We start from the raw sequence: 24,810 nt of genomic DNA, 5'->3' as shown, positions 1-24,810 counted from the left end.
TCTTTAGGATCTAGATTGTCAAACTAACAATTTCGCTATTTCTTTTAGATACGAAGCCGTCGTGCGTTACTTAAATGCCCAACTCAAGCCACTTGTGGACGCATACCAGGAAGAAGAATGAAAACAATATATTTAAAAAAATTAAAGCTATGTATAAATGAGATCATGTCACAGTGTGAACTGAAACAAATAAAAATTCTAAGTAGTAACCCATTTAGTAACTAAACGACCAAGAACCCATCTGTCCAATGCAATGTCCATCTTCATCGAACGTAGCTAATGTTAGTTTACTTAATTTATTGGTAAGCGATGGTAAAGTGGGTGCATGATGATTAATTCCAACATTTAACGATGAGTGAGTTTCTGCAAACAAAAAACTTATTTACACTGTATTATCTGGTTTGTATATTCACCATTATCGGTATTCATTTGTTGTTCATACGCTTTATCGGTTTCATCATTCGTTTTAGCCTTAATTTGGTGCACAAATCCTGTTATCAGCGTGTCCATCAAACTTGCTTGTTTCGAAAAAACTTGTAATATTTTTGAAACTCGTGCCCCATTTTCCACTACCATGAACTGTATGAAAAGACATGGTAAACAGTTGGAGTCTTCTTCTTTGGAAGGTCTGGCGTATTCCCAGCTGAGTTCCTCGAAGCGTAGACCCAGAAGAAGAGACTAAAATTTCTAATAATAAAGACACACAAAAAAGAAAGTAGTACTCACGCATTGGGTGTCATCTATAATGTAAACCCCCTTAGCGTTAATCGCTACCAGAACCGGAAGGTCTTGGTAGGTGATCAAAGACGTCAAACCGCGCACCGGTTGCTCAATCTGCCCCTCAAAATACGCAGATCTGCGACCAATGACAACACAGCTCCCGAAATACGTACCCATAAAAAGGTAACGACCAACAAAACTCCAAATACTTTTTCATTAACTTCCTGTTTGTGGCGGAGTTCGGTATGCGTTTAAACTGCTCCAAAAGCCTAACTTCTGCAGAGTTTTTCGAACTGATGGGTAACCACGTCCACGTGGAGCTCTTTCTGACGTGAACAGGCAAATACTTCGACTGTTCTTCCCTAAAGTAGTGGGTGGAATGCACTTGAGGGTTGTAGGGTCCGAGTTCCACCCTTGCTTGGATTCCCCCCAACATTATATAATGGGCGACTTCACAAGGATATCGACCTTCTAGAATATTGTGCCTTGCTTCTTCGTACAGCAGTTCCAGTATCTTCTGGTCCCTAGAAAACCTAATGTAATATTTTCAAAAATTCAACAACTGGAAAAACCGACTTGATTTTTTCCTCTAGGTGTTGAGGAAAGAAGATGTTTCTTTGGAACATAATCCTAGGTTCGTCTCTTTGTTGTCTGCTGTACGAAGCGTGACTGTAATGAGCTATTAAATTTCGCCAGTTTTGACGAATATCGTAGGGTTTGTGTGTTGGTTTAAGTTGTAGTTCTGAAATTATACAATGCAAAAGTGCTATTTTTGAATGAAGGGGGCACCTAAGAGTGGACTGGTCATCCATAAAGTAAAAACTTGAGATGATAGTTGTTTGTTTAAGCCGAGTTCGTCGCTATTAATGATCGCTTGGCAAATGATATCAGAGGTAGCTGAAGGGGTATCTTCGATTTCCATCATTATGGCGGTGTTGCTATGAAGATAAACACAAGTTGGTATGACTGGGCCTTGCAATTGTTCGCAAGCTGGTGGCATGGCGGATGCGCTTGCTATTGAGCTTGGCACAGAGGCGGTTGTGTTGGAATCTAAAAGAAAAGTCACTCTATTTATTTATTTTTTTAATTTAGAAGGATATATCAACAGACGAAAATCAACATTTTTTATGTTATTTTTTTACGTTGCTTTATTCTTTTCATTACATTTGTTTCATTTTTTCAATATATTACCGGACATGTTATCCCAGTTTAAACACAACGTAGGCCCTCCACTTGTTGGTGATACTGATAACGCCTCATGGTCATTTTTTCAACTCTGGCGAAATAACAGCGTCATTACAACACGTCTAATAAATAATGTCGAACAAGTGTTAAGTAAATGTATGAATTTTTTTATAGAGACCGTAAAATAAAATTTGTTTCTAAGTAAACAAATTTCCTTTAACTGAATTCTTTACGATACATACATATTCACATCGTCATCAGTTGCAGACGTCAAAACAAATTGTTTAGTTACGACAAACTAATAACAATGTTTATGAGTTCTGACTTTTGGCATAAAATGTGTCGGAAACACTTGACATACTTACGAATATATTAAAAAAAACCCACTTCATTCTCCGAAAAAAGAATGCTATCTTTTTGTCGTTTCTTATCACAAACATACATTCTCTTCTTAACCAAACAATGCAATATGGCTGTTGATTATGATTTATTGTTAATATCACTAATTAATTCAGGTGCAACAATATATGCAGAATTTAATAATAATAAAAATCAATATTTTATTTTTTCACAAAAATGTCATAAATTGGTATCCAGTTGTGAGGAAGTTACAATTGTAAATAAAGGGAATCAAAATAAGATAAAATATTTGGGAAAAATTTCTTTTTAACTTTACAAAAATTTATTCAGAAAAATAAACAATTACATTAATCCTATTTTACTGCACGTCATAAAATTTCATTATAATCCTAACAATGACGATTTTCTTGCTATAAATAAAATGCGCACAGTGAGAATAAATCTCGGTAACGTAATCAACAACAGGCCTATAAAATTTTGAAATTCACAAAGGTCAGAGGCGTAATAAAAACAGTCTTCATGTAATTTATAACGCAACACATCAAGCAAAAAAATACTTTCATTAGTATGAAAATCGTCAAACGAGGGCTACAATATATTATCTAATTTTAATACGAAAATCTCCATAACTAAACCGTGCGTAAAAAAGATCATATTTTGTAGTGGTTTTGTAAGTACAAATCGCGATAAATGTCAAATCACTATGTTTATGATGGAATTGAATTTTTTAAATGCTGATTTAGCAAAGACGTTCCTCCAGTAAACTTAACTTATGTTGAGGAAGCAAGTTTTTCACATTTTTAAGAATCACATTGTATATCTATATACCGTACGTTTCGAAAAATGGCCATATACTACGATGTAATTTGAAAAAATAATGTTTAACGTTTATTTTGTTTTTTCGACATTCAACTAATTTTTAAATAACACCCTATATATATTTTTGTATAAATTATTGATGTATTGTGCTGAAATATTTTCAAACATTAACAATTATTTTAAATTTCCAATACATTTTTTTATTCAAATATTATTTTCGTGTAGAAGAAATTTAATTTTCAAATTTAAATAAATTTGTAGTATTGTAGAGTTTAGTGCAAAACGAAAGGGGCCATCACGTGGTCTGCGCACAGTTTCAATTTATTTCGGTCGAGTTCATTGTTCGTTCGAAAGGGAGAACGTCTTTGCAGTGGGTGCACCCAGATCTAGAATATATTATTTCTGCCACATTTAATAAATAATAGTAATAGTTTTCAGAATGTGTTTATCAAATTTAGATTTTCTTTAATCTTTGAAATTCACAATTATGCTACAATCATTGCGACACTGTCGTCTAGAAGCCACACTTCATAAACCCTGCTCCTGGCCTCTTTCGTTCTGCATTCTACTTTACCTTAACAAAAATTTAAAAAATTGTCAAACTTGATAACATAAATTTTAGCATGAAGTCACTAGATTTGTATATGCACATAATTGTGTTATTAACACAAGTATTTAGCAAAATAAGACTTCATAATACGTCAATGAATTCAGAAAAAAAACTTACAGGCATTTCTAAAAAAATTTATAGGCATAGGGTACTACTAAAAAAAATGGTTCGGAACAAATGCAACTTCTTCGAAAAATGATAAAATTCAATTTTGCGAGTTCTATTTTTTTTATCATAACACCTCTAATTTAAAATAAAGATATGTCTGATATTTGTTAATGTACAAACATGCTATGTATATGTTTCACGCGAGTTTTTCCATAACAAAATTTTGTGATGGTGTCAGGACACACACATATATATATATATATATATATATATTAATTTAAATAGGTGCAATTTAACACTGTATTCATACAATTTCTGGAAAATGGGGTATACCGTTCTTGATTTGATCAATAAAAGAAATGGAAATGCCAGGGATCAGAACAAGGCAAGCATACTATCCACATCAATACGAAAACCGCCTACTGAATTTCGTATTATGTGCTAAACAAGAAGAAAAACTAACAGTAAAAAAATTATAATGATAATAAACAAAATGAAGGTAGATTCATAAACCCCAAGTACAATATTTTATAAAATTTAAATAAAATTGGTGGAGATGATTGATTAGACAAATTTTGTTACCTTACTATCTACACGATATTCTTAACATACAAATGTAAATTTAAGAATTGGTCCGGTAGTTTTGGGTATTATCTGTCTAATAAAAATAACGCGAGATTTACTTTTCGTACTGTTGAAACGTCAAGGAAACATGAAAGGAGCCTTTCGTCGGATGGATCCTATAGTTTATGGTTCAGAAGTAAAAAACTTTAACGTTTCACACAACAACAAATAGGCGTTAAACATTAATTTTCCGAACTTGATTGCAGCATATTTAAAACTTTTTAATTTGACGCAGATACAATGCTGTCCCCTAAAAAATAAAACAGCTGCGACCCTGGTTTTTTTTTAAAAACGCACGCTGTATAGAAATATTTTAAAAAATCAAAGACTGAAGTTATATGACGGCACTCATTAAAATTATTTTCAACTATATAAATCTGTGAACTGTAACAAACATAGAACTTTATTTTCCAAATAGAACACCTTATATATTTATTTGTAGGTACCTCAAGATTGCCCTCTTTAGGATTTACAACTATTTTGTTTTTGAACGATGCAACGTTGCCATGTCATTGCAATTCATTTGAAAACGTTTAGAAATCCAAATAATTATTCACCAAAAAATCACAAATAACATCTACGTTTTTTTATTCTTTAACAATAAAGTTGAACTTTCATATACAGAATGTTCAAAAAACATTCTTAAAAATTATAATTTTCAAATGGTCAGGTCAGGTCTGGTTATGTCAGTATTTCACATTGAATACCCTGTAGTTTATTACAATGTGTTACTGTGTTTCTTATTATCTTTCTTTCGGGTTAAATATTTTATTTGTAGTCCGGTCAAATTAGACCAAAAAATTGGGGTGAAATTACATAAATTCGCAACAAGCTGAATTTTGGTACAATTATTCAAAATACAATTATAAACAAAACCTGAAAGTTCCCCATCATTCCCGTGTATGGAAAAAATTTTATTCAAGGTCAAATGTCAAAAAAATGAGTTTTTCGCGATTTTCAGCAAAACGGTAAGTTTTATCATAAAAATACCTCAGACTAGAATTATAGACCATAAAATTATCTATAAAAAATGTATTTATACTTTTTTTCTTACGAGCCACCGTTTCCGAGATATAGCGGTGCAAAAAGTTGTAACAATTGTAATCGTCATAACATGCATGAGTACGCCACGTATATTCATCTCTAGAGTTGTAATATTATATAGTATAGGGTAAAATACTACATACACTACTTCAGCTTGCTTTAGCAATTACAATATTAAAAGACGTTGAAATTGATGACATCTTGAACGCAGATCTAATCATAAATATCGAGCGTATATTAGAAAACACTTTTTCATACAATGATATAGAAAATGATGATGAAGTTTCTGGAGCTTTACTTAACAGATTAAATCAAAAACTAAAAGAATATGAGGAACGAGGACCAACTGCAAAACTTTGGATTCAATATTTTTATATGGTTTCCATTGCAAGAGTTCCTAAGAGCTGAGCGTATGGAAGGGAGATTGGGAAGCTCATTTGAACTGCGTCAAAGAAATGCTTCCTTATTTTCACGCGTCTGGACATTTTCCTTATGCTAAGTCTGCACAGATTTACTTGTAGGATATGCAACAATTACAATATTTGATTGATCCTGAAGTTTACGCAAAACCTCCATCTGTCTTCATAGCTTTCATCATAGACTGTTCGATTACCATGTCTGTTGGAGTTCTACAACTTAATTTGTCTGAACGTCTAACTGTGAAAAATCCTTCCGAAAATTTTGCGTAAACTTCAGGATCAATCAAATTTTGTAATTGTTGCATATCCTGCAAGACTTAGCATAACGAAAATGTCCAGACGCGTGAAAATAAGGAAGCATTTCTTTGACGCAGTTCAAATGAGCTTCCCAACCTCCCATACGCTCAGCTCTTAGGAACTCTTTAGCAATGGAAACCATATAAAAATATTGAATCCAAAGTTTTGCAGTTGGTCCTCGTTCCTCATATTCTTTTAGTTTTTGATTTAATCTGTTAAGTAAAGCTCCAGAAACTTCATCATCATTTTCTATATCATTGTATGAAAAAGTGTTTTCTAATATACGCTCGATATTTATGATTAGATCTGCATTCAAGATGTCATCAATTTCAACGTCTTTTAATATTGTAATTGCTAAAGCAAGCTGAAGTAGTGTATGTAGTATTTTACCCTATACTATATAATACGAGCCCTAACAACTAAATATTGGGACAACAAAAAATTTTTATAAAAAAATCACCAAACTTTTTAACAAAAATGTAATTTATTTTAGATAATTAAAATTTTAAAATTACTTCGTTTTGCAAAACTGTTAATGTTTACAGCACAACAAAAACTGATTTCTAACTCAAACAGTGACATAAAACTCTAAAACAACGTAACATTTTGTGACACATAAATATTGGGACACAGCAAATTCAGTAACTGGTCATATCTCCTTTTGCCTTAATAACTGCAGGAATTCTTGCCATCATACTTTCAACTAATTTTCTGTAATACACAGGAGTTGTTACCGTATCCTACACTCGCTAAATTTCCTGTTGAAGATTGACAATCGCTTGTTATGGATGATTTCCTAAATATTTTTTTATTTCACGCCATACCGTTTCTACTAGATTAGGATCTGGGCAATTCGATGGTCAGGGTAAACATTTATATTATTATTCTTTGTAATAAGTGTTGTAGGTGTGTAACTTGAAGCATCATCCTGTTGAAAAATATAAATATCAACAGGATAGACTGCTTCAGTAGTTGTTAATATTTTTTTACAAAGTCTCTTGACATTTGTTTGAATTTGTAATTTCCCTTCCATGAACGTTGTTAACTGGTTTTTAAATTGCATTAATAGACATGCACCCCCAAACCATTTTTCCGCTTGCAGACTTGACTGATTGTTTAGGATAATCCATTTTAAAATTCTTTTTTTATTTCAATAACTCTTTTTCGACTATTATCTCACCCATACATCAAATTTGGACTCAGCGTCATATACTACTTTTCTACAATTTTTATTTTGGTCATATTAACCAATTTTTCTTATGGGCAGTTTTTAATTGTGGTTTTACTTTAGCCTAACATAATATAAATAAATAATAAAGTCAATCAAAGATAGCTTTATTTAAGATTTACAATGTAAAAACCAAGGCCTGATTTGTGTATCCATTCGCGACAATATTGTCTTGAAACATTTAGTTGGTTATCGCTATTCCAGCAAGTAGTAATTTCTCTTAAAGTACTCCGTCGTCCACTTTTATAAATTTTCATCAGTTGTCGTTGATCACGGGGCTTCACAAGTGGTGGCCTACCGGGAATTTTACCTTTTATTCCTATGGTACCTCTGTCTGCGTAATATTTTACGATGTTTACCATCGACGACTAAGCTATTTAGAACAAATCTTCACTTTTTCTTATCGATTTTCCCATGCAGTACTGCGAAATTATTATTTTCAGAAATTTTACTAAAACTAGCCCACCACTAACTATTTTCTTCTAAGTGAAACCAACACTAGTATGAAATGCTACAATCCCTATAATAATGGCAGTATTTACCAGCTACTACGTTTGTATTTCGATGGTATACTTGGCAAATTTTCTCGGGTGTCCCAACATTTAAATGTCAGCAAAAATGGCACATTTTTTATTTAGGTGACAATTTTTGCGCTCTAAGAAAATTTATTAATTTGCAAAATACCTCACTCTCTGCCAAAATAGATGCCCATGCAAAATTTGCATTTAGTCCAAACGAATTGAGTGATATCAAAAATATGTACCGGATTTTTTTGAGAATTTGTTTGTGTCCCAATATTTAGTTGTTAGGGCTCGTATTACAACTCTAGAGATGAATATACGTGGCGTACTCATGCATGTTATGACGATTACAACTGTTACAACTTTTTGCACCGCTATATCTCGGAAACGGTGGCTCGTAGGAAAAAAGTATAAATACATTTTTTATAGATAATTTTATGGTCTATAATTTTAGTCTGAGGTATTTTTATGATAAAACTTACCGTTTTGCTGAAAATCGCGAAAAACTCATTTTTTTGACATTTGACCTTGAATAAAATTTTTTCCATACACGGGAATGATGGGGAACTTTCAGGTTTTGTTTATAATTGTATTTTGAACAATTGTACCAAAATTCAGCTTGTTGCGAATTTATGTAGCACCGAATGTCTAATTTGACCGGACTATTGTATATTTTTTAAAGTTGCAATTTTCTGAAATTTTTCACTTTCTTGAGACAAATACAAAGATGTCAAAACAGACAATAAAAACAGTTTAAGTAATCGAGTCCGTCGACCGACTTTCTGCTTTTACGTTTTCTCGTCCTTTCATGACCCCTAGAGTACGAAGAAAAATGTCTCCCGTTTCCGTCCGTCTGTCTGTCTGTCTGTCTGTCTGTCCGTCTGTCTCTCTGTCTTTCTGTCTGTCCGTCTGTCTGTCGTCTGTGCCCGGATTTTTATTAGACAGATAATCTCCGAAAGTACTGTATCAAATTTTGTATTTATATTAGGAATATCATGTAGATGGTAGCACGAAAATGCTGAATGTTTGTGTTTTTAATAAATCTGAAGAAAACTAGAACAACGTTGTCTCCTATTTTAAAAAATAAAAAGTACTTGTAAAACTAAAAAGGGGCTGATCAAGGCATGGAAAAATATATAAGGTGTTAAAATGAGCAAGATTTATGTTGCGCTTCTATAACGGAACATTCTGTATAGTTGAAAATAATTTTAATGTATGCTGCCAAAAACGTAGTAGTGAGTAATCGAGAATCAATAGCAAACATTCAGGTGTTTGCTATAATTAACAACGAAAGAGGTCATCCCAACTATTACCGATTATTAAATAGTGCTAGTTTGTAGAAACCTCGATAGAGATTATTGATAATTCTTTATATTAATATAATGGAAAATGCTCTAAACAGGTGGTCGGAAAAACAAGTTTGGGAAAATTCATATTAAAATAGCAGTTCCCTATAGTAAATCTACAATGTCAATTCTATTACCAATGAAATTAAAGTTGAAAAAACATATTTTTAAAATGTCCAGCAGAAATATGTAAGTTGTTTCTTTAAAAAACTGTCATTTTTTAAGTTTGGATTGTGATCTTCACGTGTTTACAGCATTTTTTTTTTGTAACACAGGAACTTCTAATTTCAAAATTTCTAGTAATTTTTAGGAACACGCTCTAGTTTCTAATTTTTGGTTAACAATTGTAATCTCCGAAAGTATCTACCGTTTCTCTACTTTATTTCCCAGTGAATTTTGAGACAAATCATGAATAAAACTAGCGTACGCTCGGGAAGTAAAAATTAAACGATGATTCATGCTCCAGCAAGATTATTACTAATTCCCTGGGATTCATACTCAAGCCGCACTAAAAACTAGGTATATCACTTACGTAGTTCCACGTATCTTGCGGATAACTACAAAAATTTATGTACCACGTAAAACACACAAAACTTTAAGTATAACCATCAAACCGTGGCATCAAACTAATACATGTAATTATCTTGAAAAGACTTCCCCCCGAAAACCACTAATGAAAAAATAACAAGATAACCTACTTCTAGTGAGTTAAACTTCGAAACTGCCACCGAATCGATAAAATTAAGTAATATATTCATCAGAACATTATACGAAATGTGAAAATTGCCTCAATGTGAATAGTGTATCGATCATTTTAGTATTTGATTCCGAATCAATGAAAACGGATGCACAGTGCACACCAGCACGTTTTACAGACACATCAATGTCGATGAGTCCATAAATATTTGTTTTCGGTCTGAATCATTAAAGAGACTATTTAAAGTTTTACGAACACGATTCAGTGATTCTTGTGTCAGTAAACACAATAAAGTTTTACATCCACCTGAAAGTGAGTGTTTTTTTGGAATTACGAAATCGAAAAATTTGGAGGTAAAATGTGCACCAACTTTGTACTTGATCGGAGAATAAAGTGAATGAAAGAATTTACTGTTGTTTGTAAGTTTCACACAATAGTTATTCTAGTTATCTTATTTTTAGAAAATATCCTCTCCCTGTTTTTAATTATAATCAATGTACATTAGTCCAATCCTGTTTCTCTTGCAAGACACACGCACTTCGCAGAAATTAATTGTTGGTAAGTTCAGTGTAAATGACAATAAACTCTTATCGGAGATAAAATTTATGCCGTCGACAGACTATATAAAAAAATTAATTACAATTAATAACGGCATGTAGTGAATTAAGCAGCCACTAACAAAAACCTCTTTTTTTCTCCTTTAACAGCCATTTAAAAACATTAGGAAGTGTCTAATCTACGTAGCACGTAAGGTGGCATGGCAGTTCCTCAATTACCATGTCTGCACTGCAACTTCACGAAAAACCATAAAAGCATAATGTATTAATACCATGTTTTATTCATTATTAACTTCTACATGAAAATTCAGTAAAGTTCAAGGCTGCACGAATCAAGGACTTTGATGTAATATGCATCTGACAGTTTCTGATGGTAAAGAGGGAAGCCCGGGAATTATCGAAACTGATAAGAGAACCGAACGTTTCAGCAGGAAGGAAGCTTCCGGACCGATCATTTTATATAAAACTAGTCTCATGACTCCCATGAGATCGACACATTTGGTCGAAGAAACAAGTCGTTGCTCTGTTTATTTAGTGGTTAGTGGTTTTGTACATTGGGTTTACCTTCAAGTGTAAAAAGCAATCACAACGTAAGTCCCAGTTTTTTTTTTAATAAATATATTTATGGCAATTTTTTGAAAAACACAACATTTTGTATTTCCCTGCAATATACTTGATTTACTCCGGTAAGTTGACGTTTGTAATTAGATACTAAATTCGTAATAGAAATGTTTCATTGAATTTTTATAAAAAAAGTATTGCATTTTGATTCAAAACATTAAAGTGATAAATTATTCCAGTGAGTTCGAGATGCAGTCCTATGCGATACACCTTAATTAATCCTAAGACAAATAGTGTTAAAAGTACAAGTGAATCATGTTAGATTTTACTCGCCAGGAACAAGTTAGTACCCAAGATATTTAGCCGAATGTTAAATTCGCCGGAGACACACATTACTTTTTCCAATAATAACTTGAAAAACCGTATGAAATCAAAGTTAAGCTTTATAAAAGCTTATTATAATCCAGTTGGCAACGCACTTTGTCGGTTGTTCTAAATTTGTCTTTGAAAATATTGTAGGTTTATTGTACCGCAATGTAATCCGACTATAGTGACAATAGTTGTTTCATACCTACCCCTCGAAAATCGAGATCAAATGCTGTTTTTAATCATAATTTGCGTCATTAAAAAAACATGGAGCAATAAATTTTGGTAAGTGTCCACTGTCCAACACCAAAAATTGTTAGTTTATCCACAGTAAAAACTTGATGACGTCATTACAAAAATGTATTAAGACAATCTTCACTGAAACATGCAACAAACGAATGCTGCTTCACCTATGGCTTCATAATTCACTCTAATTTTTATTTTATTACTTAGAGGTTATCAATTTATTATAAAAATAATAACGAATTGAATTTTACAATAATTAATTTATAAAACTGGAGTTGATTAAAATTTGTTCGTTCTATACTAATTAACATCGTTTCAGTGATTATGAAACATTTTATTTAGTTATCTCCTTAAAAGTGTTGGTGACATAATCTCAAAAAATTATTAAATTAATATTTGTTACGGAATATAAATATTAGTGAGATCTAATACTATTAATATACTATATGCAAAAATAATGAAGGAAAGGACTAATTTCAATTAGTTGGGCTTTTATTATGTATTTTTATAAGCTTTATAAAAAGTATAAGACTATTAAGGCATCAAATGCAGATTGGTTTCACATAAATCTGAGAAGTAACAAAATACACACTTTTTTATGCAAAAAATTGATGTAAAGAAGTTTTTTTTTTTTTTTAATTATGTCCCCCAACAGGCACTGAGGCCCAATTACAGGGGAACGGGACATACACACAGTTGCCACAAAAACGTGACCGATGCATGTCAGGATTTTTCTCTCTGCTCTGAGGTGGGATTTATATAAAAAAAAATTGGTGAATCACACAAGCAAAAGTTTTTAGCTGAGTTCGTCAAAATTCTGTTGTACAATTCTGATTTTTTGTAAAAATCTGCACGAACGGCATACGCCTCTATGTATGAGTGCATTGATAAACACATTTTAAACAGGATTTATTTATAACATTTTGATATGACATCATGCTTTTGGAAGAAAATAAACAGACACATTTTGATTAGCAATTTACCACACGATAAGCCTAAAACATTTGCAAACCTTCATAGCAGCTCAAATCAAATTTCTAAAATTTTCTGTACAATTTTGAATTTTTCTCCAAAAATGTAGGTATTCAAAATAAAATAAATTCTATATATGTATTATAAAAATTAAATTTTTAATTTTGGAGATTACGTGTCTAATAAAACTGCCAACAGACGACATATAGAAAGACAGACAGACAGAGACGATCTACCGACGGAAACAGAAGACAATTTCGTATTGTACACGACATAAAAAGGTCAAGAAAATTTTAAATTATTTAATCGTCAAATGGACCTTATTATACAGACTTCCCTGCCACCAAAAGTAAAAAGTGAGAAAACAATACATATTTTGAAAATCCGATCATCATATTTATTATTATTACATTATAATTATTATAACAGTGTTATCAAAAGTTCATTACACATTTCAAACTAAAACGGTTATAAAAACGCACGTGCTCATGCTTTATACTGAATGAAAGCTAGATATTCGATAATTCGATATATACGGTGTTTCTTAAAAAAAAAAGAAAAACAAATGGAACTTACAAATGAAACTGTCAACATCAAGTTAAATGTAGAACAATATGTAACCAAAAAAGTTGATCTAAGGTTATTTAGACAGAACTTTCCTGAAGTCTAGTCGAACTTTTTCGAAACATCATAAAATTTGATTTTAACATTTTTTTTAATTATAACTCCCATAAGTAAAAATGAAGATACACGTGTAACGTGAAAGTAAAGGTAAACAAGCATGCTATGTCTATGTTTCAAGTGAGTTGTTTCATTTCCAAATATTGTGATGTCGTCATCAACATTTTAGCATGGGCACATACATGCATCATTTCGGATTGGTGCATAGATTACATTTATTATGCATCATTTTGAGGTGACGTCATGACATTGTTGGTGGGAATGATTAGACAAATTTTTGTTAGCGGTTTATCAACTACAAAGTATTCCTAAAATACACATAAAATTTGACAACAATCGATCCAGTAGTTTGAGAGATTATGTTTAATAAAAATCGACAAAAACAGACGTAAACGATAAGCAGGCGGAAGTCGGAGACCTATCGTTTTGTATTCTAGGTGTTTTGAAACGTGTAAAAACTATGAAACTATCAATTCACCGAATGGACCTTATTACAATACTTCCGTAACTTATGCTTGAAAAGTAAAAAGTGAATACGTTCAAAATTGGTGTTATCAGCGACAAAACATTTTAAATAAGAATTATCATAAATTCATAACAGATATTTACTGAAAATAATATTGAGGACATTCTGCTCCAATGCAGCTTAAATAATAAGTTTAGTCGACTTCTCTTTTTTTTGAGGAGACAACTTACTATATTACGTGCTTAATCGTCGCATTCTTTCGATATATGAACATGCTCGATCAAAGTTAAGCATGTACTTATATTTTTTCCAGATGATCATTTGCTTTAAATATATTTGACATTGCGGTGTCTGTACGGACTTCGCCCTCCGTGCTACAGGGGCCGCGGGGTGTTATTTACACCACTGCACAGCATACTTCTTTACCTATACTTTAACAGTTCTCAAATATCTCTATTTAAAGTCATAGTTATTTTTCGGAAGTACTTGAGGAGCGGGGGAAGTTCTGCCTAAATAACTCTAGACCATTTTTTTTATTTTGTAAAGTATTATAACTAATATAAATGGTGTTTCAAAATAATTTTCAACTAGTTAGCTTTGAAATCGCTTCAACTCCTATCTTTCACTTGATGAAAATCTGCAGCCACAGGCGGCTAGATGAAAATCATTTTGAAACTCCTTGTGCTTTTATAAGGACTAAAATATTAACGACTTCATGTTAAAATATTATGAGTAACTGACTGTGTTAGAGAAGCAAGGGAAGCAAAAATTCATAAAAAAAAAGGTTGAGTTAATCTTTTGTCTTGGGTAATGACAGAAAATATTAAACTAGATTCTAAAACAAACTGTAAAATCTGATTCATATTTTTTTTAAGATAACTTATTACACTACGAGATTAAAATATAGATACCTTCTTAGGAAGCATGTGTCTATACACTTTTAGCGAGATTTATTGAACATAATTTTGAAAAAACATCATCAAGTCTTTGCAAACGATGAGTACATGAATTTTGATCAGCAGTTTGACATACTTAAAGCATGTACAAAGTTTGAGAGGTTTAAGGTTGAACTCTATATTTCGAATTTAGTGTTTTACTAAAGGGAAACCTCCACTTAGAGATATCCGATCCATAAACAATTTTATAAAATTTTGTTTTAATTTTTTTTGTAACCTATATGCGTTATGTCAAAACCAGAGGTAGATTAATAAATCAGGTCATTAATTTTGTTTGTAAGTTTGCACTACTGACAGAATGGTTGTTTAGTTCAGTTTGAAATTTGACGTTTGATGCCAAATTCGCGCATTGCTTGATTCACGTTACATTAATTCTTTCAAGGTCACACAATGATATTTTTTGGAAATATGACTGACTCCTCTTTCTTCTCCTGTGTACGTAACCCAAGGTTGCTAAAAGTTATAGTACCTTTTAGTTACTAGTTATAGTAACTGCCTTGTAAGTAACCAACAAAAGTCGATTCAGTAGTCATGTCAACCACTGAAGTGATTTTGTCTTAATAATTTTCTCTTTTTTCTGCCAAGCACGATCTGAAAATTTGACGTTTTCAAAAACTGACAACGTGCCAAATATTTTCAGTGATATAAACATCAAGATAAAAAATCCTGAACGAATGACGCATACGCATTCCAACATTATGCTAAATTTGACAGGGTAATATATTATTATAATATATTGCAAAATGAACTAAGTCTACTGCGGTAACTGACGTATTAGAATTTGCAATGCGCAGATGCCTAGGAAGTACCAACTGATTTTAAAAATCCATAACCTACTAGATATCGAACAATAATGAAAGTCTTCTATAAAATTTAAGTAGGATTTACTTAGCAAAATTTTAAGGTGGTATCCTGAAAAATTTTTGTGGGAATGGTAAGACAAATGTTAGTTGACATTTTACTATTTAAATGCTATATAGTTATTCTTAAACAATAATCAAATTGTTAATAGACACAGAAGGCTCACTTTTTTTATACTCTATAGAAGGCTATGAAACGTCGAGAAAACAAAAATTAGCCACACGTCAAATGGACCTTTTTATATTTCCTTTACCTGGGTTCGGAAAGGAAAAACGTCAAATATCTAGTGATATAATATTTATGAAAATTTGTATAAAATTTGTTACACATGAACTTTTTCGATTAACATAATTGATGATACTTTTTTCACTAATTACTAAATTACAAATTAATCAACATGTTCACACTATTGGAAAAATTTCGATCTTCTTTAGAACATAAAAAAGCGATTATCATAAAATTATTACGCCATATCTCTTTGAAAGTAATCAAACTCTCGTTTAGTTTACATTATATTAACGAATCAGTTTTGTTTTCTTTTAATAATGCAATGATTTTCCAACAAGTATTCGCCAGATATCAAAAAAGCGTCCTTGTTTTTTTCTGTTGCACGGCATTTCATGCCTAGTTAGCAATCAATATCATCCAGGTGTCATTTAAGTGCACTCAGTGGGTTCCGATTAAGCCACCGACATTACCGCAAACCTAAACTTCCACTAAATACTCCCTAACTCTAAACGAAATAAAATTCGAAATCAATAGACACATTTACGGATACAAAAACTGTTTAACTTATGACAAAGCTTTCCGCCTTTCTTATCACGTATCAACAACACTCCCATTTCATTTCAGATGTCCAACGAAATAAATGATTCAGTACCCACGACACAGCTCTTCAAACTCATTGCCGACACCACCGAAATGAGCGTCCTGCTCAAGTCGAACCTTTCTCTAGACGACAATAGCACCTCGGTGAAGGCCCAATTAACCTTGTACGACGTGCTAATACCATCAATCGGAGGCGTGATAATTCTCCTGAACTTGCTCGTGGTCATTTCCAGCGGACTGATATTGAAAAAAGGTGAGGCCTTCCATTTTAAAATATCTGTTTATTTTTAAATCTATCTTTCAGGGCAGCAGCCGCGATCGACGTATTTATTTTTGGGCAATGTGGCAATGACGGATTTGTTGACGGGAGTTGCCGTCGTCTTCGGACAGTTGTACCCGCGGGAGCACCGGGACCATAATATTTGCGCTCTCCAGCTGGGTATTAACTCGAGACGTTCTGTCAACAAGCGTTATCTAATTTATATTAAATTTGTAGGTATGATAGTGTCGAGCACTCTAACTTCCGTGTATTCGGTAGGGCTAATAGCGATAGATCGATTTTTGTATATTCTACACGGTCTGCAGTACCAGCAATGGGTTTACCCTATGAGAGCTAGATTATTAATCGCAGGAACGTGGGTCATAGGTGAGTGGCACGATCTAATATAAAATGAATTAAGCTGGAGCCAGTTCCAAGCAGCGCCTCAATTCTTAATAGAATTAGTGGAAACTTGGCGAGGCGCTAAATAATGGATAAATAAGTGGATTTTTTGGTGTTGCACGAGGTCGTTATCTGTGTTGACAGATAACCAAAATTACAGAAAAATCATATTATTTTATATTATTTCTGGGAAAGTACGACATTTTTTTATATTTATATTTCCTGACGATTTGAAAATCAGTGAGTGTAGCAAAAATAGATATAATTGAAATTTTTAGTATCAACATCCGTTTTTCACTGCTTCCTTCTGTAATATCGGAAACAGTAAGAGATAAATGGCTTAAATTTACTAACATTAATAACAAATTTATAAAAATATGCCCATCCGTGTCAAAATATCTTCACAAAAAGATCTAACGGTTTCTAATTTTCAAAATATCTCTGTTAATTTAAAGCAACACGAAATTTTAGAAAATACAGAAGGTAAGATCGACTATTTGATTTGAGCTGACACTAAGGCGCAATGACGTTTGTGGAATAAAATCCTATTATTAAAATATGTACAAAGTAATATAAAATCAGCACAACACATATCACTTTTGTCTGTTTTTATTCAGAATTGATCATCTCTGTTAACAAAAACCAACAAAAGTAGTTACGATTAACAAAAACTGACAACTTTCGATCATTTGTTAATGAACCATGTTGTATACTTACTAATGGTATATCAGTAATCACTGTGACTAACAACACATGTTTGATATTGGATCAAGCTTTGAAATTACGTTTCATTTATAGTGCATGAGGTTTCTCAACACGCAGTACTAAAAGTGTACAATTGTTTTTAGAGTGCGCGGCACATTATATTTCTAAACACGGAAAATAAATATTTAAATATTTTTCATAAGCTAATTTTCTATTTCCATGTGTTAAAAAAAATTCTAAGTGCGTCTATTTTTAAGTGCGCCTTAAAATTATTTTAAAATGAACGGAATGAATATGACATTCTGGAAATAAACAAAATAATATTGTAAGCAGTGTATACATTGTATACATAAAAAATTACTCCCACTAAAAATTCCTGACATGATCTTAAAGAATTGAAATACAAATGTTTTTTTTTAAATTCTGTCTGAACTGCTTAACCTCCAAAATGAAAAAAAAAAAAAAATGAGAACAAAAACGAATATCTAAATGTGTTTGATTTCTGAAATTCGCAGTTGACACAAAGATAAAATTTTACCACCGGATGCAGCACCAAAATCTGCTAATTTATCTATCACTTCCAACTTCAACGGAAAGCACAGTCTGACTCACAATACACCATAATCATTAATTTTAAGGGTGTGTTATCGGATTCATACCACTGTTCGGATGGTACGGCGATACCGACAACGGAAGAATTTGCTGGTTTATCCTGCTGGCACCCAGAGGCCTTATACTTCTCACAGTCCTAGTCGGCATAATTCCAATTATCACAGTGTCGATACTCTACTCCATAATTTTATACCATGCTATCCAAAAAATCATCCAACTGAAAAATTCCGGCAACCAGAACACAGAATCCGGCACAAAAAACCTGCGAATGTTTCGAGGAAGAGGGCCATCTGTCGACATCCCAAACGAAGAAAACTCAAACGAAACAACCGAAAAGAGCTTCTTCTCGAAAATCTTCAAGAAGAAACCCTCTGCAAGCGTCAAGTCGCCCAACAAATGGAAAGCTATTAAAGTGGTGTTGTTTACGACGGGGAGCTTCATCGTGACTTGGTTCCCGTTTTTCATAGCGTCTATCGTCTACATTTATCAGTGCGAAAATATCGACACTAAAAAATGTAAGAATCTCCGGATTATCATCGCGAGTCCGTTGGCGATTTTGGGTTTCACTAACAGTTTGATAAATCCGATCATTTATGCGTGGTGGCATAAGGGTTTCAGAACTTACGTGCAAAAGAGGGTTAGTACGGTGATTATGAGAACGCGGAGGAAGAACAATTCCGTTAACGTTTCGAATTCTAATCCTAATTCGAAAAGTACTTCGACGACAGGAAATAGTAAAAACGTTGACAAAATAGCTCCCGTCAAAGAGGAAGTGGAGATTACTTTTTCGCAATAGAAACGAAAGTATTTTTTATTATTCTTCAGTATTTAAGCTGTGATATGTCGTAGAAATAATTACTACAACCACAAAATGCCAAAATGTCTATATGATCGTTACTGGTAAAGTTATCGTTTTGAGAAATATAATTTCTTTCTCTCTCTCTCTCTTTCAATTACTCGTTCTAATCTGAATGACATAGTCTTGATACTGGAATCTACACACTACTGTTTGTTTTTTATTTGTATAAATATTTTAAATACCAGATTTAAAATCAACCAACAGGTGTTCGATTAGTTTTAGTGCTGCAATCGGCTGTGTTCTGTCGAACGTACTAATGAATGTTTGAATCTAATGACTGATCAGTTACGTACAAGCGAGGGTGAAGGTAAACTTGAGTGTGTTATAATTTTCATTTTTTTAACAAAATTAGTTGCGACACAAAATTCAAATCAGGTTAGAACTTTTATGGCTGCAACGGAAATTTTTAAAAATATCTGTGTGACCTAATCTGCCGATTCTCTAATAGTTGTATTTTTATATCAATATATCTATTCAATTCATAAGCACTTTGTTTTTAACTATAGTTACATATCGAATACTACGTAAAAGCTTTAAATGTATACTGAGTATACTGTAATATTAGCAAATGTTTCACATATTTTATAAATAATACATTTTTGTATACGGCTCTTGTAATAAATTTTTTTATCAAAATGCATGCGTTTTAATGGATTTACGTAAAAAAGTGTAATAATAGGTATTTATGGTATAAGTGAATAAAATTCGTTTATTCACGTGTATCATACAAGATTTTTTCCATTTTCGCAAAATTTTTCAAAAAATTTGTTGTTTAGGTAATCCATATACATAAATATTAATTGTACTATTACTAGTATGATGAACATTTGAAGAAGGTAAATTGCCTAAGCTGCCTGTACTTTCTCCACGGTCAAATTCAAACGATGCTCCTGGCCTTTCATTAGGATTGTTTTACAGGAGGTGGACCATCAAACGTTGTAAATTTTAGTTGAATATGTTTACACATTCATAGCAACGAAAATTTCAGTGGTAGTGCGAATTTTTAATTTATTCGTGTCGTGTTTATTCAGTGCGAATAAAATGTTGCTATGAACATTTTATTCTTCCTTTCAATTAAACTATTGTTTTAATAGCGAGATTTAACATACAAAATGAGCATTTTATTAGTAGAAATTGGAAAAAACATTTTATCGTTTATCTAACATAAGTAGTTCATTAATATTGAAATAAAGTAAAAATATATGCTCGAGTATATGCAACTAGACATACACTTTAAAGATGACGCTTAGTCCTACATCAATCAAGGCGACTAATTTAACAGTCACGTCAAAAATTCATTTTTTTTTTTTTAATAAACTAGGAAACATTGGAAAGTGCAAAAATTGCATCCCCCAGTTTACTGCCAGAAAAAGTCATGTTGGCTAATTTTTCTGAAGTTGCAGAAAATGGTTTAATAACCATCTTATGGCCAAAATATTCAATGCTAAAATCAACCTTTAGTTTGAAAAAAAAATTACATCAAGAAGTTTCATAAATTAAATGTTTCTGACGAGAAAAAATGAGCCACACTCCTCAAAAAATTTAAAGTACTAGAGAAAGAGCATTTCTGAAAATTCATATCTGACACTAAAGTAATGATGGTCGCACTAATTTCTGGAATGGCTGGGGGATTAAGAAAACCAACTTTTCAAACTCGAAAAAACAGATGTTAAAAATTCATTCTGAATATTAAGTCATCTGAAACAAATATGCAAAAAATATATTGATACGCCACCTAATCGGTTTTCGTTTTCTACAAAAACATAACCAATTAGAATCAACATATTTTCGAAATCGTCTTGCCAAATAGCAATCTTTTAAAATTGGAGCAACCAAGTTGGTATACTGGACATTGTTTTCGGCGGTCTTCTGTTCTAATATCACCTGATGCTGGTGCGTTTACGCAGAAATTAAGCGACATAACGGCTGGAAGTCGACAGCTGGCGCAGAATGCTATATTGAAAACTACGTAAAAATAAACTGAAGATCGCTGAAAAAATTCGCTTACATTCCCACAATGCAACACCAAACCTTGGACTAGTTTTGCGGCACAAAAATTAGTGACACATTTCCAGGAGAACCAAGATTTAAACCTGGTGGCTAATGGTTAATTAGAATCTTGGCGTTTTTTTTTAAATTCCAATCGCTCGCTTCGCTCGCTCGTGTGAAAAGCCCCGATTGTCAATAACCGGAGCCATGCAAAATTAGTCGAAGCGCTCGAAAAGTTCTCCCATTCCTCACTATCACTGCAAGTCCACTATCATGCGGCGATTACAATGACCGAAAATGCAACGATAAACGAAGAGAAACAAAAATGCAAGACTTTGTTATTAACCTTCTTTGATCACCTCGTTCTTTAAGTAACTATTAAATACTATATTATATCACTGAAAGATCTAAAAACATATTATACACGACGGAACAAAAAGAAGATTACATTCTAGGATAAACCGGTAGCAGTCTAGCAGTACAGTATCTACTGTTTTATAAATTTTATTCCATCTTATAAAGTAACTGAGAAATGATAATGAAATATAATTAAAGAATTTACGAAAGTATTACATACTACTGTTAATAGTTTAGAAAAAAAAAAAAAATCGTCAAATTGTCTACACAGATTTAGAATGAACTTTTAGCGACAATAGCCACTCTCATTTTTTTTATCTGAAGCCGCCATTTAAACGCAAATGTCAGTTCATATCAATGACGTCACCTAAGAACTAACCCCAATTTCAACTACGGTGGTTTTAAACAACGAGCGGCAAGAACGGGAGAATATGCTGAAAAGGGTGTGACGTATTTAGACAATGTAAAATTGCATTTCCTACCCTTGTCAAACTACCCACTGAAAATTTCATAGTTCGAGTGGGTACGCAAATCACTGGCGAATCGTGCTTTAAACAGACATTTCTTTGTATCTCTTGATTATCTTAGTATTCTTGTGAAAGACAACAAATTGCGTTTGTAAAATTGTACTGGAATTATTTGTATTGCCAAAACTAAAAAGTGCAGCAATGTTAACCAGTTAACCCTTTTTCCTTTCTGCTTTTTCGTTGCTTATTAGTATTATTACTATTATTATTTAATGTTACTAACGAAGAGTCAAATTAGTCTCCCCTTGATGTAGCAAAGTAATTCATTCTAAACATTAGTACACATGGAAAGTTTCAGGCTATTTGGCTGATCGTAGTAGCAGCAGCAGAGATAACACCCAAAGAGTATGAAAGTACTTTTTTATTTCCGTAAATAGTTTAATCGATTTTATATATCATTCCAAATAAGCCAGAATATACATACATGTGCTTATTCATGTTTTAAGACTTTTATCACAGTATAGACATCAATCAGTATGGACAACTCGTGTCGGCGCCTTTGATCTTTCTGACCCGAATTTTAAGCCGTCATCGGTGGTCGTTGCCCAAAATATTTCTAGGTGTCGCCACCCAATTTAAAAAGGATCACAAACGTTTCATTTTAAAATTGATTCGTGTACACAATCTACTACACTTTGTGCAAATGAAAAGACTTAAAAATAGTGCAATAACAATAACATTTTGTAACTAGTTGATTTTAGAAACCACACAGTCTATTATAATAAATAATTAATTAAGCGCCCTATAACAGGGATGCCGTGTTGAAATTTAGATGTGGCCCGCTTCTCTGATTACGATTTTACGTTAAATTAATGTCTTTTTCATGATGGCTGTAAATGGTTGTAAAATTCAACGTTATTAGAAAACGCTAATACATGTACATTTAATTTTTTTACAAAAAAATTAAACAGTAAACAATGATCCTACGAAAACGTGAACAACGCTTTTTAAAATGTCTCTGTGAAAATTACACTTAACTGCAATAATTACACCGGAAGATCAGCCTTAAATCATGAAAACCAATGCAACGAAACTGCCAAATTTCAAATATTTCACATTAAAGTCACTAAATAACCAAAGTATCGCAGTTCAATGTCCCAATGTGTAAGAAAGAGAAGTACATTGCGTTGCGCGCCCTCATACAATCACAAGACAAACGACCACCCATGAAAACGGGTCAGTAAAAATAGCGAGTTGTCTTTACTGATTGATATCTATACTATCCTTTTATTTGAAAGTAGGCAACCCGTTTTACATCAAGTATTGTAAATTACGATGTTTCATTTTTTTTGTCCACGAAATTGTTAAAACAAGTTGTGAATCTAATCAAAGGATAAGCGAAGTAGATTGGAAAATATACAAAAACGTTTTATTGGTGGATTCTTCTCAAAGTATTTCTACTCTACCAATTAGAACTATGTAATGTGAGCGTGCATAAACTTCAACAACTAAATCCTTTAAAAAGTAAGAGCAAATGTTGATGTTTAATTTCAATACAGAATTTCTTTTAATTAGTTATTCTTGTTATGAAATTTAACAAAAAAAGCAAAAAAAATATTTTTAGAATTCAACTTTTCTGTTATTCCACTGCTTGCATTCAAAACAAACAAAAAAAAAAACTGCAAACTGAAAAAATTATAATGTAGTTCATTAATTAGTTGGGACAAAATTTCAAAAAAATATATGTGACACTGATGATACTCACCATTTGTCTGCTTATCACTGAGTACATCAGAACTGGCATCTTTTGTAGTATCCGTTGTTGAAACAGTACGCTCTCTCTCCCAGTCCGACTGCACCCCAGGAAAAGTAGGTTGTTCAGTGGCATACCCAGTATCTGTAGCACACAAACTTGAGTAACTAGCACTCACAGTGGGAACTCTTTGCGACACTGAATACAAAGCCCCCTGACTTGAAGACAAATCTTCAGTTTGAATGTAGTCATCATGAGATCTACCACCAAATAAGTCAACAATGATTTACCACAAATATCACAACTTGTCACCTGTACTGTTCCACCATATACTCTGGATTCTGAGTATTGTAACCACGATTCCTCGGGTACTCAACTGGAATGACAGTCACGTAACTGTTTTGCTGGATGTCCTTGTTCTCCGTGACACCGGCTGCATCCATAATTTAATGCAGTCAAGTCATTTTTCAGGAAGTAACTGGAAGGAAGAATGACGTGACTTTGAAGTCCCAGTATTGATTTTTGAAAAAGGAGGTTTCAAATGTCAAAATAAATCTGATGTTAATTCATTAGTTTTTACCTTTGGAGGCTCGAATTTTAATTATGTCAAAAAACTGCACGAATTAGTCGATGTGTTTACATTTTTGAATGAAAATATGCACCCAGTGACATCAGTTTGACGTTTGTTTGTTTATTTTATTATCATGATAATGAAGGAATCTATGTTATCGGCAATGTCATGAACAGTAAAAATTTTATATAAAATTTACATTGAAATAACTTAAAAAATACAAGAAAATCTTTAAAGTAATAGGAAAAAAAAAATTATTTTTGAACACAAAGTTTTTTTAATTATTTGTAACAACGTCCGCTATTTAATTATTAAGTTAATTTGAAAGGAAATTTATAACAAAAAGAAAACATATTTTTCATGT

The 24,810-nt window shown here is 32.4% G+C and overlaps 3 protein-coding genes across 4 annotated transcripts in view; 2 read left to right on the top strand and 1 right to left on the bottom strand.

The window, feature by feature from the left end:
* Nucleotides 1–199, top strand: part of LOC135134580 (dynein regulatory complex subunit 7) — a 199,085-nt gene extending 198,886 nt beyond the window's left edge. The window contains exon 13 of the mRNA XM_064063279.1: nt 49–199. Within this exon, the coding sequence (XP_063919349.1) occupies nt 49–121 (73 nt within the window). The 3' untranslated portion in view covers nt 122–199. The remainder of the gene's footprint in view (nt 1–48) is intronic.
* On the bottom strand, nt 114–24,566 carry LOC135134582 (FERM domain-containing protein 8-like). Of its 2 annotated transcripts, none has more exons than XM_064063280.1 (9): nt 24,456–24,566; nt 24,188–24,353; nt 23,888–24,135; nt 1,510–1,770; nt 1,297–1,462; nt 894–1,253; nt 727–856; nt 414–678; nt 114–363 (listed from the first exon to the last, which is right to left on the bottom strand). In XM_064063280.1, exons 2-9 carry the CDS (start codon nt 24,316–24,318, stop codon nt 215–217), a joined length of 1,710 nt encoding a protein of 569 aa, XP_063919350.1. In that variant the 5' UTR covers nt 24,319–24,353; nt 24,456–24,566; the 3' UTR covers nt 114–214. The 2 variants fall into 2 exon arrangements, with proteins under 2 accessions (XP_063919350.1, XP_063919351.1); XM_064063281.1 differs by having other exon boundaries at nt 894–1,244.
* On the top strand, nt 10,880–19,945 carry LOC135134584 (5-hydroxytryptamine receptor 1A-like). The gene is made up of 5 exons (XM_064063285.1): nt 10,880–11,125; nt 16,497–16,725; nt 16,777–16,911; nt 16,969–17,118; nt 18,477–19,945. Exons 2-5 carry the CDS (start codon nt 16,497–16,499, stop codon nt 19,244–19,246), a joined length of 1,284 nt encoding a protein of 427 aa, XP_063919355.1. The 5' UTR covers nt 10,880–11,125; the 3' UTR covers nt 19,247–19,945.
* Nucleotides 24,567–24,810: the final 244 nt, after the last annotated feature.

This window comes from Zophobas morio, unplaced genomic scaffold, assembly GCF_036711695.1.
Source record: "Zophobas morio isolate AGI-343-1 ecotype UQ-CSIRO unplaced genomic scaffold, CSIRO_AGI_Zmor_V1 ptg000023l, whole genome shotgun sequence".
Lineage (NCBI taxonomy): Eukaryota > Metazoa > Arthropoda > Insecta > Coleoptera > Tenebrionidae > Zophobas > Zophobas morio.
This window is presented reverse-complemented; position numbering and strand designations above follow the sequence as displayed.